Source organism: the organism of the source record quoted next, unplaced genomic scaffold, assembly GCF_019419815.1.
Source record: "Pyrus x bretschneideri cultivar Hongxiangsu unplaced genomic scaffold, Pyrus_bretschneideri_v1 Contig11, whole genome shotgun sequence".
In the NCBI taxonomy this organism is placed as follows: Eukaryota; Viridiplantae; Streptophyta; class Magnoliopsida; order Rosales; family Rosaceae; genus Pyrus; species Pyrus x bretschneideri.
Window position 1 is genome coordinate 3,252,109 of NW_025999402.1, and position 17,284 is coordinate 3,269,392.

Genomic DNA, 17,284 nt, shown 5'->3' on the forward strand with positions numbered 1-17,284 from the left:
TTTTACGTCTAAAGCAAGCAATGTAACATATCAACCATGTAGTCATTTAGCAAGTAGGAAAAGCTCACATGCCATTGCGTACACTAATCCTTTGATCCCATCACAATCTTTACAAGCTTAAGCAGTACATATCATGATTCAGCTGATTAACCAACGGTACATGATCATGGTCTACTGATTAAAAAACCAAACATGATATGCACATAAAGATACTTCTCTAAGAAGAGAAGGCGTCAATAATGGTGGTGTGGAGCGGGTCACTCAAATGGGTAGCCCAGTTGTTAAGTGGTCCCTTCCCGGTGACGGCGGCTTGCACGGCAAACCCCAGGAACGCAACCATGGCGAGGCGGGCGTGCTTGATTTCGGCCAGCTGAAGAGTGGCCTTCTTTTCCGGGTCAGCAGCAAGACCCAACGGGTCGAAGAACTTGCCACCCGGGTACAACCTCTTTTCCGGGTCGAGCTCGGCGTTCCTCTGGAACTCGATGTAGCCAATCACTAGAACTTCGATCCAGATCAACGTGGTTAGTGAGAAAGGCAGTGGTTGACCCAAGTAGGATGATCCTTCGATGAGCTCCACCTGTACAAATAGGTCAACATAATTAGTGTTGACTGGGTGAAGTGAACAGGCGAAAAAATACACTTCATGTAAGCATCGTCCTTGAAGGTTTTAAAAGATACTAGACATTAGCCAGGTGGTGGGTTAGAGCCTAAGGCTAAGGTTGGATTTAAAAAATTTTATTATTGTATAAATAAGTGTCTATTTCTACTTAAAAAATACATAATTTTATTGAGATACTAACTTGCAAAATAGAATAATATATAAATTATAAAGTATTAGAAGTTAATGAAAAGTATTCAACAAGTGTCTTAAAATTTATTTAAAAAAAAATGCAAACTAAAAATTATGTATTTTATGTCTAAGTGAGAGATATAACCTAGGCAGATACTTAGACAAGTATGAGCAGATTAGACGAGCGCATAAGCAGGTCTAGACATTATTTATTAATTTTCAAACGAATTAATCGGCGTGATAACCATAGAAAGAGCCTAATTTGTTTCTTTGTTGCTCTCTGAATTTTTTCTATTTAAGTGATCGTGAGGAGTGAATCAAATTACGAACTTCGAAACGAGGTAGAATATAGTCAATTTGATTTGGCGCCAAATCAAAACATGCAAAATGGAAGTTAATTACCTTTCCGGCGTCTTGCCATGTGATCCCGGTGAGGGACTCAACAGTGAGAGCACCGAGCGTGGCGAGCATGGCCCACCTTCCATGAATCAGCTCGCACTCCCTAAACCTCTGCAGCCCAAACACCTCCGTGTAAGGCTGAAACGGCGTCGACTGGACGTCCGCGGTTTCTGTTCGGGTCCCGATAATGTCACCCGCCAAGTTCTTGGCCAAATTCTGGTCCAACCCGTCGTAGTCGTACTGCAAATACTCCGCGGGTTTGCCCAAACCGAACGGGTCGAACCCGTAGTCGCCCACCAAGCTCCCGTCCAGCCATTCAGGAGCCTTGGCGCCCGGGTACCAGAGCGGGCGGTCTGTTGAGAAAGTGGGTTTTGTTTTCTTGGGCTTCTTGGCGCCGAATCCGAAACGGGCCTGGACCCGTCCCGAGTTCGAGTACGCGTCGGTCGGAAGGCGTGTCCCGATGAATGAGGATGCAGCGGCGGCAGCAGCTGTGGTTGTTGCCATGGTTGTGTGCTAAGATTGCAATGTATGTTTTAAGTGAATTTGATTGGGATTTATGTGGAGGTGGAAGTTGAAGTATTTTATCGGGTTCGAATGGATGATCCGGTGTGGCGGGTTCGTGGGCGTTGGATTGAGGAGAGTATCCATCTGACGGCTGCGAGGGTATCGGCCTTATCTTTGCCTTATCTGAAGGGAGGGTTTTGGAAATTTGGACACACTTGACTGTTGTGGCATTTCTTGTGGCTGAGGTTACAAGTACCATAAAATCTAGTTTGTTTTTTTCTTGTGGTTGCCACTTCCTCAGTGATTTTCTTCCATTTCGTATTAATTTTGTACAACAGAGCATTGCTCGACTTTTTTTTTCCTTAAACGAGTAATTTATTTTTACCACTACTTTTAACTTTTTTTTTTACCTAAAACTGTAATTATGTGAGATAAAGGTGTTTTCCTAAAGCTCAATCCACAAGGAAGACCCAAGTTGTCTTAGCATAAACCCATAAGATTAGAAAATAACTTACATATCAAGGTTTATTTTTATCACTACTTTTAGTTTTTTTTCATCCAAAACTGTGAAACAAAATGCTGAAGTTGAATGTTTATCAAACACATTTTTTTTTTTTTTATACCCGTTTTTTTTTCTTTTAAAACTCATCAGTACCAAGCTAGTACTACATAGGATCAAGCAATCGCCATCAAAATGCACTTGTTTCTGTACATATATGCTCACCTCTTTTGGATATTAATATCTGAACAGTTGATTCTATGTTGTAATGTTCAGCTTTAGATGCGTCATTGTCTTTTTAAGAGAGCTTGTGCATAAGCATCTGAAAATTGTAATGAATCATGTGTAGGTCACTATCGGCACGGCGTCTACCGCGGTCTGGATGATCGATGTGCGTGCGGCAGCGCCGCATCTTCCACCAAACAGGTTCCCGGCCCTTGGAAGAAAAATCGGGAACTGGTTGCTTACACACCGTGTTCCGCCTTGCCTTTCCACCAATAAAGAAAACAACTTTCATGCTTGCTTACAAAGATAAGGAACCTCTAAACTAACACAAATAAAATGGTAGTATTGCAATTAATTACAAATTAAAGAAAAAATTGTCAAAGTAATGCAACACTATTTACATTTTCCAATTTAAATGGGAAATATGGAAAGAATTGTAATGAGAATGTCCCCGTTGATACTCCAGCCCCTGTTAATTGTCCTTACTGATAACAAGGACCGAAAGAACATGCGAGTATAAACCCCTTACCGACGAAGATCATACGAAACAAACGCAGGATTTGGGGCGATGAGAGGAAGCTTATCGATGTACATAAAAAGTCTCTTCGAATTCTCCCTAGAGATTGCAGACAGATCAACAATCTCGCTGTTGCTGGTGTAGATCCAAAGATCACTTGAGTTGACTCTTTTGAGACTGTCCCGGCAGAAGGGGCACGATTGAGACCGTGTACGCCTAGATAAATCAAAGGGGAAATCTTCTCAGCTGTGCATATTTGCATGAATTGATGTAGCCAAAGGAAAAACATACGTCTTAGATTCCGATTATATATGCTAGTGATGACTCGACCTTCGTGCTATGTTATCACTTACGAGAACCGAACATCATCTTCTCACTTTCAATTCATTCTTGTTAGTGTTTGTCTCTAACTGTAATTCACTCTTGCAGTATAGAAACGTCTACCCAAGAAATATTTCCGTCATCTGGTATATCAACTGCTAAATTTCGAAGTATACCGATCTAAATTATTGTGTTTCAGCCAAATTTCAGCCTATCTATGTGCAAGTAAAGATTACTAGAATCTTCAACCACTTGTGCTTTCGTTAAGAAAAATGAGAAAATAAAATCAACAAGCAAAAGGGGAAAAAGAAGGACAAAGTAACAGCTGCTTACCAGTTTCGGTAGCACTTCATACACATAGAATGACTGCAATTGGGCAATACAACCTTGCTGTTCATCTCCATGCAAATACCACATTCTTCTTCTCGCTCTAAATCAATTTCGGTGAGCTTTCCTTTGTCCGTCTCATTTTTTCTCTTGTACTTGGCGGATAAGATTTCTTTCTGTTTCCTATCTTCTACATCAGTCATTCCTCTCTGGAGTTGCAATAACGAGGGAAATATCACGCCTGTTTTGAAACAGCCAAAATGGGATTGCTAAACAGTTGTACATCGTTATTTTATAAACACTTCTGTTCAAGAATTCGAATAAAAGAACACAAATCGCCATCAATTTACTTACCGTAGAACTCTTTTAGACTAGCTTCTCTTTCATGAATAGACATGGTGGTCTTCCCATCCTCGTACGCCTGCGACAAAATTGACACCATCACAGCAAAGACAAGAAGCTACCATTCTTTATTACCAATACACCAGATTAAAAGTTGGACGGAGGGGTCACTATCTATCAACTAAGCTAAAATAACATCACATAGGCGTGGAATAAACTGCAATTCACCTTGTATATTAGAATTCTGAGCAATCCCAAGGCTCCAGCAAGGTGACAATCAGTCCACCGAATAAGAAACCAGAAGAATTGTGCGGCCGGCCTATAGGATAGTCTCATTTGGAGGCAGGCCCCGTCGTATTCCCTCGGATAATCAGAAGCCCTGTATACAATAAAATTTCAATGGATAAAACCCATAAGATGCATATCTCCCTCAGAAAATTCCAAAGCAAATGATGCATCAAAACAAAATTTTCAGAAAGTAAAACATTAGATTATGCAGTGGACCAACAAAAGTTCCCAGATTGGCAAGATGTGAAGAGGACAGGATCAAAATTAACTGCAGATTTGAAGTTCTACCGAAATAAGTTACCCAACTTATCGGAAAATACCTAATTGCAGGTCCCACAATATCCACGTAAAAGCAGAAAGAACAAGCTCAAATCCCCCTATACCAAATAGTAAGAGTTTGAACAAGAACAACTACCAAATCAAGAGGCAGTTTGGATACATCGAGCCTAACATTGGAAACCGAAATTCTACAAGTATGCTAAGAATCGATAGCAACCAGCCTCACATCCTCAAATTGTAAATTGTGGGTCTGGAGCTGGATCACTTATTTTTAAATTTTGAATTATTCGATAATTCTCTACTTACAAGGACATGAAAAATGGATGCAAGAAAGCTCAGACCCTTATACAGTAACAGTAATATCCAGTAGTGAATTGTTCAACATATAGAAGTATGAGTAAATTCTGCAATACTAAGTACATGAAAAAAATCCAGAAACATAAGAGATTAACAAAAATTATGTGAAACAGAGAACCCAAATTCTGAAAAATCATCAAATTGCTAGTACGATAATTTTCCATAAAAATCACATAAACCCAAAAGAAAAATTGGGAATTGGGTACGACCCAGAATCTGAAAGTTTTACAAAAATTAACAAAAAGGGATGAAATTTGAGAGAAAGAACAGGAGTTCTTACAGAGTGTTGGCGAACTGGATATCAGCTTCGAGTGCCTTGATAGAATCCTTGAAAGACTTGCGCATTTTGCTTTTCTTGATCGTTTGTACTATTTTCTCATCCCTCCCATAGAAAACCCTAAACATCCATCACTCCCCACCCACCTCAAAAATCCTCTCTCTCCAAAAACAGCAGAAAATATATGACCCTTTCTCTCTCTACAACCGGAAGAAAAATCAGATCAAAACTTATAAAACTGGTTTTTGTGTTTGTGAATCTGTAACTCCTCAGGCGTTAGAGAGAGAGAGAATCGTGCACACTGAGAAGGGTTTTAGAGAGAGAGAGAGAGAGAGAGGGGTTGGGGCTTACTTGGTTTTCGCTTAGAGCACACGTAACAGTCTATTAATGAAGAAAAGAAGAGCGAAAAAGAACAGAAAAGAAAATATTAATTGTGAAATAACTAATTTACCCTTCTCTACCCGCTTCGAGATTCACGACGAGGCCGTTTGCCGATATCTTTCATCATCACCGCGCGAGTGACCGTTTAGCCTACCGACTCGCGATTTGTGTTTGCGGAAAACGACGTCGCTGAGGCGGTGGGGTGCAGAGGTGCTACGTGCACGGTGACAGGGACGAAGCCATATTCGAGCTGTTGGTGTGACGATCTGGTGCGACCGTTTGTTTGTGGGTCCCGCGTTTGGTGGTTGTTTCAAGCGCGACGTGTCGTGATTGGTGAAGCGACGGGGCTCTCTGAGCTGTATTGTAACATTGTTCTCCGAATCTCTTTCATCAAATTTTAGGAATTTAGATATTCAGAGTTTTGAAATTTCATCCAACAATTATAAATAGAAAGTTTCTTTAAAAGTTATAATAGTTGTAATCGTTAAATCAAATTTTTAGAATCCAATTTTCTAAATTCTTAGAATTTGGACGGAGAGATCCGTAGGAATCTCTTCCCTTGTTCATCATGGAGTCGGGAGTATGGTATTATTATTGGCCTATTATGTGGAAAATAATTGATATAATATAGCGACTCGGACATTTTGTTTTCATGCCCCATGTGAATAGAACTCTATCAGTTTGTACAACGAATAGAGTTCGTTTTTTGTAGAGATTTTTTTAGTAGAAATTGTATTATTGAATTAGAATGTTACGTAATGATAATTTCGTTTTATATAAATTACTTTTCTTTTATTGCTTCAGTCAATTTTGTTTGAGGCGTATGAGGTGCATTTCTTGGATGCAAGGCATAAATACAGTAAAATAATCAAAGTAAATTAAGGGAAACCTGAATGTATGATATATCAACTTATAAATAGTACCACACGTGATAAGTGTTCTAAGTACACATAAAAATATTATCATCAAACATAATATAGGTAATCAATGTTAAGACAGATTAACTATAGTTAATATATAATGTATCTCATTGTTAATGTATGGTAATGCTAGAACCATTTGGGATGGTGGTTCCCTGATGGGGAAAGATTATATATATATATATGCCATTAAAAAGGAGGTTTCTTGCAGAGTTGTAGTCCATATTAATGTATTTCTATTGCTTTAGAAATTAATTATTGTCCACCAACATTGTTTAACAAACACTAAGCAGAAAATAAAATAATTATCAAGATTAACACATTTTTTCTTATGCTGCACGGTGCGGAGTTGCCAATAAAAAATATCATAAAAAAATTACGGCATTTTGTACTGCTAAAACGTGCATAAAACTTCGTACATGCTGGTATATTCAAATGATTAAGTTAAAGACAATATTAATATTGATTAGAAATGAGAACTGCTAATTTAAAATCTTAACGTGATATTAGAGTAGACATGCTAAAATTTTGACGACCAACGTATAGTTATTAACAAGATGGTGTACAAATTAGAATTATCTTCATCAAATACCACTACTAACATACATTAAGCATTGAACTAACAAACGCAAGCAAATGCAATCAATTAAGGATTAGAGACTTAATGATTGATTAATTGGATGATAATGACAAGGCAACCCAAGAGAGATTGCATATATGATCAACAAATTAATTAACTTGGCTGCAAACAAGGGCAAGCATTCCCTTTTTGTGATTCGACATCAAACCACTAATACAAGTTGTATATAATTAAGTGCTCGATGGACTATTATGCATCACAAATTCTTTTCAAATATAAGATCAATAGCACTGGGATCTATTAACCCTTATATTTTTTATGGTTAAACTGTGGTTCAATCGCGTGAACTATTATCCCACTAGAAATTGATTCTCTGAATATTTTTTTTAATAAATTAACTCTGTGAATCAGGGTTGGTTCAGTTGGTAAGGACGTGCTTGTGGTTAACCCCAATCCAAGTTGGATCCCCGCTGCTAGCAGTTCTCGTTGGTGCGCGACTTGTAAATTCTTATGTAAATCCTTACTTGTGACAGCTGGCAGTTAGATGTCACACATAAGTCTTTTCCGGCTTGAGGTTGTGGGTATGCCCTAGTGACGGTGGTGAGAGTAGGCAATCTTCCCTCAAACTTTTTGTTACAAAAAAATAAAAATCAAGTAAATAAAAAAAATCAACCAATTAACCACTCACTGAAATATTCGATGACATTACATCCACTTTGATGTTAAATACTAGCATGACTTTACCCACAAGATTGATTCACGTGCCAGTATTTGACAGCAAGGTGGAGAAACTTCATCGAATTTGACCGGGAGGGGTTAATGGCTAATTTCAAATAGTTAAAGGTTCAATATCAACTAGGATAATAGTTTAGAGGTTAAACAACAATTTACTCATTTTTTAATGCCAGAGATATTGAGAGAGAGAGAAGTACAAATATGGGACGTGTGCTGAAGTAAAAGCTTTTACCGTTTGAGCTACAAACTCTTGACAATCGCTTCTTTAGTTAAATTATATAGGAAATATTTGGTTTAATTCTTAATTCTTTTACTTTGCCACTGATTGGATGAGTAGTGAGTAGTAAGCTGTTTATTGAGATAATCCAAGGCTAGAGTATGGGCAACAGGCAGAAACCTTCTAAAATGATCCAAGTTGAAACCTTGCCGTGCAAGATCCTTATCACTAGATTAACATAAAATGTAACTTCTAAGACAATATCTCTAATAGTATGGCCAATTTAAGTAAATAAAATTATATAATATAGGTTGATGTGGCATGTTGCTTACTTAAATGTTTTATGGACAAACTTGGCTGTTCTAAAGTGGTACAAAATTGTATTTTTTTTTGTAATTTTCTTATACAAAAAAGGATCAGCTGGTGGCTTTGTCACTGCAGTCCATCCTTCTGGGGGTTAGGAATTGATCCAGACCTCACCTTGGTACAATTTACTTCTTGGAAGAACTATCCAAACTCATCAACCTTGGTGCTTGTTCTGTCATCTGTGAAACCTACATGCCTATTTTGATGCCGGTATATGAAAACTCAAGCGGGGTTCAATTCATCAAGCGAGATTTCCTTGGGGACCTTCAGATTCATTTGATTTGTATCCCATCCACTTCCATTTAACTGCTGGATGAAGTCCTCGAACCGGTCTTCCATCTCCAACCGGCTTTCTGTAAGTTGGTCAAATGCATTTCCTAAGCTATTCCAGTTGGCATGGAGCCAATAAGCCTGCCACACACTTCGTAAGACCGAGATACTCGTAGCTCCAACCTGCATTAATATTATTCTTTTGTCATTTCAAGGTGGATGAAAAGTTGAGAACAACAATCTTCTGTATACCCTTACTAGCAATTTATATGCATACCTTGAACGAAACAAAGACCTCAAACTCGCTTATTTGTTGGTTCACGACAAGAATATACTTCTCCTTTGCGTATAATTCCAGAAGTTCCTTCACCTGTTATTAAGGGATGAAAGACGAGAAGATAAAAGAATGAAGGACTGTATAACAAACCACTGACAAACACAGATGGTGAGATGTTTGTAAGCGTAAACTTTACCATAGGAGCGGCTCTCTCTCCAGAAATCATCTCCTCCAAGGGCACACCAAATGTAATTCGTGGTTTCATGAATCTTTGCCATATTAATATGTTTTCTTCCCTATTGCAATCAACAACACCTAAATTAAACCACCAGAGAGAAAGGTCATTGTTTATGATATAACATCTCTATAAGCAGAGGATAAGAAAAAGGTACATATCTTACCAGGTACAATAGAATGTAATACATGCGATTTAATCAGTAGACGAGCACGCTTAAGATTTAGCTGTAAGAAAGTAAAACATAAAGAATAGTTTGTACATGAACTAACCCTTATATCAAATCTCCTAGTTTTCCCCTTATTATCCAGTGCAAGAGAGAGACAGTCTTACCGAGTTAAATTGGAGAACAGAAAGTGATTGATAACGTAACCAAAGATGTAGTAGTCGCATGAACGTCCATGTCGTTGCCAATACTGGGTATGCTTTTACAAGGCCTGGGGTATCCTGCATTCACGATTCTAGATCATTTAAATACATCAAAAAAAGAAGCTGGTCACTGCTAAGTTCACATTACTTTCTAGAGAATAAAGATCATCATCAAAAACAAAATAACTTACGAGGAACAGTATGCCCAAGCCCAAGCCAAGCAGCTGAGCAGCCACTTCCCATACTTCCTCCTGAAACATTTGATCAATTAATTATGAGAAGAGCGGTCTCTTTTAAAAATAGTTCAATGAAAGGGGAAAAGATATAGCGAGGCAATATTGCTTTACTAAATCACGAGAAGCTTTTGTCTTCTTTTGTTGACTAAATAACTATGTGAAGTTTGATTAAGTTAACTAAAAATGACCTTTGCTGCTATCTCCCCAAGATTTCCCTCAACTGCAAAATGATTTTGAATAACACGGTTTGAAGGATCTTTTAGCCCTCTCGCAACAGCCTGTTTAGATGCCAACATCATGTAAATATTGGAATACTCAATCATCAGCTGAATGCTGCTATGGTTGAAAAATATAGGATTAAAATGACTAGAGGGAATAATGCATTTTTCAGGAACCAAACTTATAGAGATAACAGAAGCTAGTGCTGCAGATGTGATTGTACAACCAATCTAGGCATCATAGGATAGCAGTTCTATACCTTTGCAAGATTTCCGAGAGATGCCAATGGCAGGAAATAGGCAGGATACAACTGGTGTAGTAAGATCGAAAATACTGCATAATATATTAAAAATCTAATCACCCAACAATTCATTTTAATTTCAATCATGCAATATCCAACAGAAAGTTTGTTAGATGAACCTTCCAGCACTGCCAATAAAGTCTGCATACAAGCGCCACTGCTTTGGATCATCATCAAAAACATTTCCAAATCGCCCACCTGAAAAAGGAGAGCATAGTCACTGACAAAATTCAGCACATAACCTTGTATTCCATTTAGCTCTCTTTATGATTGGCAAACCGATAAATAAGCGTCCAACAGCTCCAATTCCATCTTTTGAAACCCATCTGCAGAAACAATCTTATAGCCTACAGTTCAGTCTAACAAAAAGAATTGATACACAAACGTTGCTTTATACATAAAACATGCTGAACAGATGATGTCCTTTGCTTTCGAGTCTTAGGCAAATCTCTAGATTCAAATCCTAGAAGTTGAACGTAACTTGCACGTATGATTCCACAAAAATTAAAGATACAGAAAACAAAAAGGAATATCCACCTTATAGCAGCCGCTGAAGCAGCAGCCGTACTGCCTGAGAAAGAGCCAACACCGACAGCCTGCAAGTAGCGCATGATTACAATGTAAAACACCATTTTCAAAAGACAAATGATTCATCCACTAACTAACTAACTAACTAACCAACCAACCTTTAGGAGACTAGATGTGACTAAGGTATGGCATATCCATGCAGTAACATTGGTAGGGAACTGTAACAACATGTACAACAAATAATCATCAGAAACCGATCCTGCACGAAAGTGAAAAGCACGAAGTTAAAAACTTAGCACCGCGAATCATGTTTAGGTCTATTCTTCTATACAATCTATTAAATAAAGGTATGTCAGTCACCTGGGAAGCCTGCAGGAAAGATAAAATCTTTGACAATATCCGGAAGCCATGATAATTTTTCGTTGTTGAAATGTGAGCTCCCGGAACTATCTGATACCGAACCAATAAGTTCGTCCTCGACAAATGTCTGCACTTGAAATTCATCATCTACCACATACCTGCTCGCGAAACCAAACCACAATTCAATAAAAACAGCACAGAAATCAACAACATTTGGGGGTTTAAAATTTGAACAGGTTAATCAAATTTCAAATTTGCAATCTGACCTCTTAGCAGTGCCATTTCCATATCTCTCCACTAAAATCACTTGCGTCTGCCGTTGATTTCTGTTAAAAAAACACGAATTTACAATCCAATCCTACTCTTTTTCTTTTCCTGCAAAAATTTTCTCGGGAGCCAAACAGAGAACTCTTACCTGCCGTTTCCGGCTCGATTTTCGTCGTTAACATCTCCGTCTTGAGAGGAGGAGGAGGAGGAGGAGGATGCGACGGTTCGGAAACGGCAATGTCTGAAATTGAGAGGCTTTCGAGAAGATTTGTTGAAAGCGCAGGTAGGAAGCGAGAGTTGCAGAGCAGCAGCGCCACAAGGCATTGCGATTTGTTTGAAGGACGTTGAAAAGGGGGGGGTTTAATTAGGGTTTTTGAGGTTACAGAAGCTGCAGAGTCAGTCTTCTTCTTCTCCAAATCTCCACTGCTCGCTGCAGCAAAACGGAAATAACGGTCAAATCTATCTTCCATCTCTCTTCGATCCTCTACCACCCAAACTGTACGGACATTGATAACGGAGTTTATGCCTACTTACCCGCCTTCCAAAACGACCTCGTTTGGCCCCCTGAATGGAGGCTTTAAAGTGAGAAGGGGATGCCAATGTGGTGGTGTCCAAACCCGTTACCCGCATTTTAACTTATGATACCAACAAGGTGTCTGTGATTAATTTTTTTTTTTTTGTCGAAGTTGTGTGATTAATTTAAGATACCATCACTTTGAGTTCTCGTTTCATGCAATTCCTCCTGACATATACCGTCAATGTATTTTCACAAAACTTTGTATTATTAGCCTAGAAATTGATGCAACAGAAACGAGTTTTTTGCCGTAATACTTGCCCAGACACATTTTTCAGCAGTCATAAAATTTATAAACTAAGTGTCATAGACATGTTGACGTGTTATAATATCGTGTGTTCAATTCTGATATAACTGAGCCAAGAAAAGAATTACTACATGAAAATTATAATCAAAACAGCTTCCATTACCTGTAGCGATTACATTACAACAAGATTTTCTACCTAACATAATCTCAAACTCACTGCATAGCCAGGTGGAATACAAAATTCCATAAAAAATAGGCAACCTAACTAGAACTAGAACTAGAACTAATGATTGTCCTACAAAAATAGAACCTCGGAACAAAGCATTCACTGGGCAGCTCAGTCCTCACAATACAAGTCCCACATGATGTCGGGAACAAAATTTGGTGAAGGTTAAGCCTCCTAGTACTCGCGTAGTTTGGTGAGCCAAATACAATACAGCAGCACAAAATGTTGGACTGTTCAACTGACAGCCTTTTAACGGTGTTTACTGCGATTTTCCTCCACAATTCTCTGAAACTCTTTTTGGCTGGTTGAAATGAGACGCTTGACCATGTCGTAAGTAGTGAGCCTAATGCTGCAGTTGAAAGAAGGAGATTTCATCAGCTAATACAGTACGAGGCTTGAAGCATCGATAGATCCCCAAGCATGGAACAATAACCAAAACTGCGCTTAGGTATGAGATCATTCGACATATACTTTTAACATAATGCGAGAGGGAAACAATAGACAGGGTGTGCATGGAACCTGCTATTCGGTAAAGTTTTCAAAGCATTAGGCAAGAAACCCCTATATAAGCCTACAAGTCCATCACGCTCCACAATACCTGCACAAGCAACATCAACTCATATCAATGACTTTGACTATGGACCTAAAAATGTAACTTCATTACAAACAGAGACAGAAGCGAAGAACAAGATAATAAAATTTTCCTATATACCATAACTTGAGTCACACACACACACACAGACAAACCCGTTAATAGAGAGAACATGTGTGAAAATATTTAACACCATGCGTCACTTGTATCTCAGTGCCAGATGGTAAAAATATTTAACACCATGGGTTTACCTGGAATGGCATCCAAAACCGACTTGTAAGGTGTGCCCTTCATTTGCATCTGTCTTCTCACTGTGTCCAAAGGATAACATGTGAGTGTGGCAAGGGAAGCTGATACCAAACCCGTTAATAGAGATGCTTCAGCTTTCTTTTGAAAATCCTCCGGTAGAGACTTCTTCACCCTGCAATCCAAAGACAACTATAACTAACATAGAATACATTATTGTATTATCCTTATTGTGACAAAGAATGAGGTACGGGTGGACTCACAAGTCAAAAATGCAAAAGTTCACAGCAATATATGGAGCAATTCCAATTAGAGAAGGTCCAAGACCATAGTAGAAGGATGCAACTCCTTCCTCTTTTAGCATGTTTAAGGCAATCTGGAAACAACACTTCAAAATTCATCTTTCATGATGATAATGGCAGCTATTCATAAATAACACTATCAGGTCAGTCATACCTCAGACATAGTTCGGTACCCTGGTTCAACTGCTAGGCGCAACCTCAGAACATCCAATGGGTATGTTACCTACAAGGAGGAAAATGGTACATCTTTGAATAGTTCGACGTAACAGGTAGAACGAAAAAAGGTAGATAAAAAAATCAACAATATTAAAGACTACCCATAGAGTAGACTTTAGAAGTAAAATAAACGGTTTACATGTTCCATGGAGTACTACCCTGACAAACAGGTTGATGATAACACGAAAAGGCTCATCAAATAAAAATGTCGCAGTACCACAAATGACTATAAATGTATTACTCACAAAGGTGGATGTCATGCCAGCACAAGCACCTGCTGCAAGTCTTCCTATAAGAGATAGCTCACCATCTTTGCCCCTAAAGAGTTTCTTCAAAATCAAATTAAAAAAGAAGCTTTAACTTCTGAATACATGGAATGTTATACGAAACATTTTCGTAAAGAGGGTTTCACTATTACCTTATAAGCTTCATAAGCAAAAAGCTGGACAGCACTGTAAGGGAGAATCCGTATCACCTAAACAATCAAAAGAATTTTCAAAAATTAAATGCAACTCAAGCAAACCCTTCCGTAGAGCATAGGAAAGTAATATAACAAAATGGGAAATTTAATCAGCAAAGAACCTGAGGAAGGTTGCCTTTCCAGTACCCTTTAATCCCTTCTTCCTTCCCTATCATTGTTATAGCCTGCAGGGTATGACCCGACATTAAACATGAGGAGGTGATCATACAGGATAATGTCAAATGCTTCTAAAAGATATGTTAATAATAAAGTAATAAAATTTTGAAAGACCATAAACTACGCAACTCTTGAAAAAATCTTAAATCTACATTATGTAAGCCACAAAACCACAATATGAGAAATTAGCGAGCAGGCAATGGAGCTGAATGCATGACTGTAAGACAAATGCATATAATTTATGAGGTTTTAAAAACTGGGCAGAGCCAGAGGCTGGTCCGGACCAACCATAACATACCTCGACAAAACTGATAGCCTTCTTAGCGCTTTGTTGCCCAACTCGCACGCCATGAGTCTGCAAAGATGTGAACAGATTTTCGAGTACTGAACATTTCCAATTAAACTACTACTTGATTTAGATCGAAAGCAATAGTGAAGAATACGATTTGCTACTACCTTACGGCCCTTAACCACAACGCAATTAACAGAATAACAACTCAAATATTGAATTTTTTTCCCCGCAATCAGAAATCTTTGCCTTCCTTGCAGCAAAAGCAACCACCCAGAATTACTTTTGAAAATTCCAGAGTAATGTATTCTGTTCTATGCTATTTTCTCAAATTAGCTACTTCCAAAATTCACAAATGCACATAAAAATTCTAAATTTTGTAACGAATGCCTTCTTTAATTTCCCAGAAGCAACAACTTTTGAACATTCTATCTGTATTTTCACCGAAACCAGAAAGCAAAAGGCAAAGGGCCGCTACAATCTCTGCATACGACGCCGTACGGAAGCATATCGGGTAATAAAATTGTCGGAAATGTAATAAAATTAAAGGCAGAGAGAGAGAGAGAGAGAGATTAAGAGCACCTGCATAAGAATCTTGATGCGGTCAAGCGGAGCCGTGACGCTCTTAGCGGCGGCTCCAGCGACGGCTCCGGCAGCAAACAGAGCAACGTCTTTGGGCACGCATGCGAGAATAGCCAACGGATGCTTCAACAGCTGAGCCGAGGTCGGCGAAAACTCGTTCCTCTGTTCTCCCCTTTCCGCCACCGAAATGCAGGTGAAATTGCACCGAGTACTGCCGCCGCTGCTGAAGCTGAGCTGCGCGGTCGTCCACAGCGGTTCGTGGTGGTCCGCGGCGTCGGTGAGGGCACAGCGGGAGGTGTTGAGGCTCGGGATGCTCCGCCATGATACAATGGCTCTGGAATCTTCGACCATGGCGCGGGAATTTTGAAAAAGGGAGGTGGAAGAGTGAAGGGATAAGGCGAGGGAGGCAGTTGCAGAGCGAGAGAGAGCAGAGCACGGGAAGGTACACTTTGTTCCGACTCTCAAACCCGTAGAGACAGGCGCGTATATATTATTTGCTATGGAAAGAAATGCGCGTGTTCTAAAAAGGAGGCGACCTTTGGGGGCCTTGTTCATTTGCTTATATTACGTAAGGAATTGTTATTACGCGTTCTAAAAATCTTATTTGATATTTTAAAGTTTCTATAATTAAAAAGAAAAATATATTTGTGAGGAATGTATAATAAGATTTTTGAATTGCTAATAACAATTCTCTTTATGTATAATTGGGCTTTGTATAATATATGGCAACTACTTTTCTTTTAAAACAAACGATATTATCTACATTAGAGATAAGGGTTAATCTCACAATGGGCTTGTAATAATATGGTTCAAATTTGCTTTTGGCGAGAATTAAACATAAGACCTCTTACTTACAAGTGAAGAGAAATATCACTATACCGTAGTACTAAGTGACAATATATGGGAATGACTTAGATGGATGGAAATTTTTCATCACATGACGTATTTCTTCACATAGTAATGTATTGTTGGATTGAAAAACTAATTTATATTTTTATTAAAAAGAAAGAAATAAAGCAAAACCATGAAACCTAACCACCCACTAACATGGGAGTTTTTGTTTTTTTTTCTAAAGTTTTAAATTTAAATTCATTAAAAATTAAAACGTGGTGAATTATTTTATTTTATTTTATTTTGGTTCAATTGTAATTTTTGAAATTCTTAAAGGACAATTTATAGTATTTTGAATGTTTCACCATATTGGGATGCTCACTTTATATACATAGATTAGCCTCTTGCCACATGAAAACATGAAACCTAGCCACTCACTAATGTGGGAGTTTTTTTTTTTTTTTTTCCCTAAAATTTTAAGTTTAAATTCATTGAAAATTAAAATGTGGTAAATTACTTTAACTCAGTTTGGTTGAATTGTAATTTTTGAAATTCTTAAAGGACAATTCAAGGTATTTTGAATGTTTCACCATATTGGGGTGCACTTTATATATATAGAAGATGATGAACTCATTTCATAAAATTTGAGAAACTTGTTTATGTTATCGCAATACTGTTACTGATTTAGTTGATAATGTATAATATTTGTGTAGAGTTTAGTAGTTAGTAATGAGTAACATGTTGTGCGGTTTAGTCCTTTTTTTGTCAACAGTTTAAGTGGGGTTTTGTGAAGAAGGGAAGAAGGGTAGGGGAGCCTCGAACTCTAGTGAAGAGGGCCACAAGGGTGCTTGATTTCAAGGTTCTTCGCACCTGGATTTACCAGGACTCTTGTGCCCCGACCCTTGATCAGATAAAGCTTCCCGCCCTATGACCCACAATTAATAATGAGCCTTGCGACGAGACGTGGAAATTCCCCATGCTATAGTTCCCCCCAGTTTGTTCCCGAGTTGGGTTGGGGGACATCCGAGTGATTGCCCTTGTAGTTCCAAACGTGATCACAAGATGCACAATAAAAATAAGACCAATAAAGACTTCAAAAGGGACCATTTAATTTGCAGATCATAATGCTCCTAGAAAGGCATATGCAGTAGCCCTC

At 38.4% G+C, this 17,284-nt stretch overlaps 4 protein-coding genes across 5 annotated transcripts; all 4 read right to left on the minus strand.

Moving 5' to 3' along the window:
* Window positions 1-54: 54 nt before the first annotated feature.
* On the minus strand, window positions 55-1,739 carry LOC103966344 (chlorophyll a-b binding protein CP29.1, chloroplastic). The gene is made up of 2 exons (XM_009379505.3): window positions 1,193-1,739; window positions 55-577 (listed from the first exon to the last, which is right to left on the minus strand). The coding sequence occupies exons 1-2, from the start codon at window positions 1,691-1,693 to the stop codon at window positions 218-220; spliced, it is 861 nt and encodes a 286-aa protein (XP_009377780.1). The 5' UTR covers window positions 1,694-1,739; the 3' UTR covers window positions 55-217.
* Window positions 1,740-2,173: 434 nt separating this feature from the next.
* Window positions 2,174-5,639, minus strand: LOC103966345 (E3 ubiquitin-protein ligase AIRP2). The gene is made up of 6 exons (XM_009379506.3): window positions 5,129-5,639; window positions 4,153-4,303; window positions 3,937-4,003; window positions 3,589-3,823; window positions 2,947-3,150; window positions 2,174-2,679 (listed from the first exon to the last, which is right to left on the minus strand). The coding sequence occupies exons 1-6, from the start codon at window positions 5,251-5,253 to the stop codon at window positions 2,532-2,534; spliced, it is 930 nt and encodes a 309-aa protein (XP_009377781.2). The 5' UTR covers window positions 5,254-5,639; the 3' UTR covers window positions 2,174-2,531.
* A 2,607-nt stretch (window positions 5,640-8,246) lies between these two features.
* LOC103966346 (protein root UVB sensitive 5) lies at window positions 8,247-11,929 on the minus strand. Its single transcript, XM_009379508.3, is given in 16 exon segments — window positions 8,247-8,777; window positions 8,872-8,964; window positions 9,068-9,186; window positions 9,273-9,333; window positions 9,440-9,553; window positions 9,667-9,726; window positions 9,900-9,989; window positions 10,190-10,243; window positions 10,245-10,263; window positions 10,351-10,429; window positions 10,511-10,557; window positions 10,769-10,827; window positions 10,918-11,018; window positions 11,120-11,277; window positions 11,386-11,445; window positions 11,535-11,929. Coding segments are annotated over 16 exon segments (1,521 nt in total). The 5' UTR covers window positions 11,711-11,929; the 3' UTR covers window positions 8,247-8,546.
* A 352-nt stretch (window positions 11,930-12,281) lies between these two features.
* On the minus strand, window positions 12,282-15,757 carry LOC103966342 (probable envelope ADP,ATP carrier protein, chloroplastic). 2 transcript variants are annotated; one of them, XM_009379503.3, is made up of 10 exons: window positions 15,298-15,757; window positions 14,725-14,781; window positions 14,372-14,434; window positions 14,208-14,264; window positions 14,035-14,118; window positions 13,728-13,796; window positions 13,535-13,647; window positions 13,277-13,446; window positions 12,953-13,031; window positions 12,282-12,782 (listed from the first exon to the last, which is right to left on the minus strand). In XM_009379503.3, the coding sequence occupies exons 1-10, from the start codon at window positions 15,646-15,648 to the stop codon at window positions 12,683-12,685; spliced, it is 1,143 nt and encodes a 380-aa protein (XP_009377778.2). In that variant the 5' UTR covers window positions 15,649-15,757; the 3' UTR covers window positions 12,282-12,682. The 2 variants fall into 2 exon arrangements, with proteins under 2 accessions (XP_009377778.2, XP_048428473.1); XM_048572516.1 differs by having other exon boundaries at window positions 12,905-13,031.
* Between the last annotated feature and the right edge of the window lie 1,527 nt (window positions 15,758-17,284).

What these genes read in the sequence shown, in the direction of transcription:
- LOC103966345 (XM_009379506.3), bottom strand. Translation starts at nt 5,253, where the DNA reads ATGTTTAGGGTTTTCTATGGGAGGGATGAGAAAATAGTACAAACGATC. An exon ending in TCAGAATTCTAATATACAAG is followed by an intron (nt 4,004 to 4,152) that starts GTGAATTGCAGT and finishes ATTTTGTCGCAG; the next exon opens with GCGTACGAGGATGGGAAGAC. An exon ending in TAGTCTAAAAGAGTTCTACG is followed by an intron (nt 3,824 to 3,936) that starts GTAAGTAAATTG and finishes GTTTCAAAACAG; the next exon opens with GCGTGATATTTCCCTCGTTA.
- LOC103966344 (XM_009379505.3), bottom strand. Translation starts at nt 1,693, where the DNA reads ATGGCAACAACCACAGCTGCTGCCGCCGCTGCATCCTCATTCATCGGG. An exon ending in CATGGCAAGACGCCGGAAAG is followed by an intron (nt 578 to 1,192) that starts GTAATTAACTTC and finishes CTATTTGTACAG; the next exon opens with GTGGAGCTCATCGAAGGATC.
- LOC103966342 (XM_009379503.3), bottom strand. Translation starts at nt 15,648, where the DNA reads ATGGTCGAAGATTCCAGAGCCATTGTATCATGGCGGAGCATCCCGAGC. An exon ending in GCATCAAGATTCTTATGCAG is followed by an intron (nt 14,782 to 15,297) that starts GTGCTCTTAATC and finishes ACATCTTTGCAG; the next exon opens with ACTCATGGCGTGCGAGTTGG. An exon ending in AACTTTTGCATTTTTGACTT is followed by an intron (nt 13,447 to 13,534) that starts GTGAGTCCACCC and finishes TTTGGATTGCAG; the next exon opens with GGTGAAGAAGTCTCTACCGG.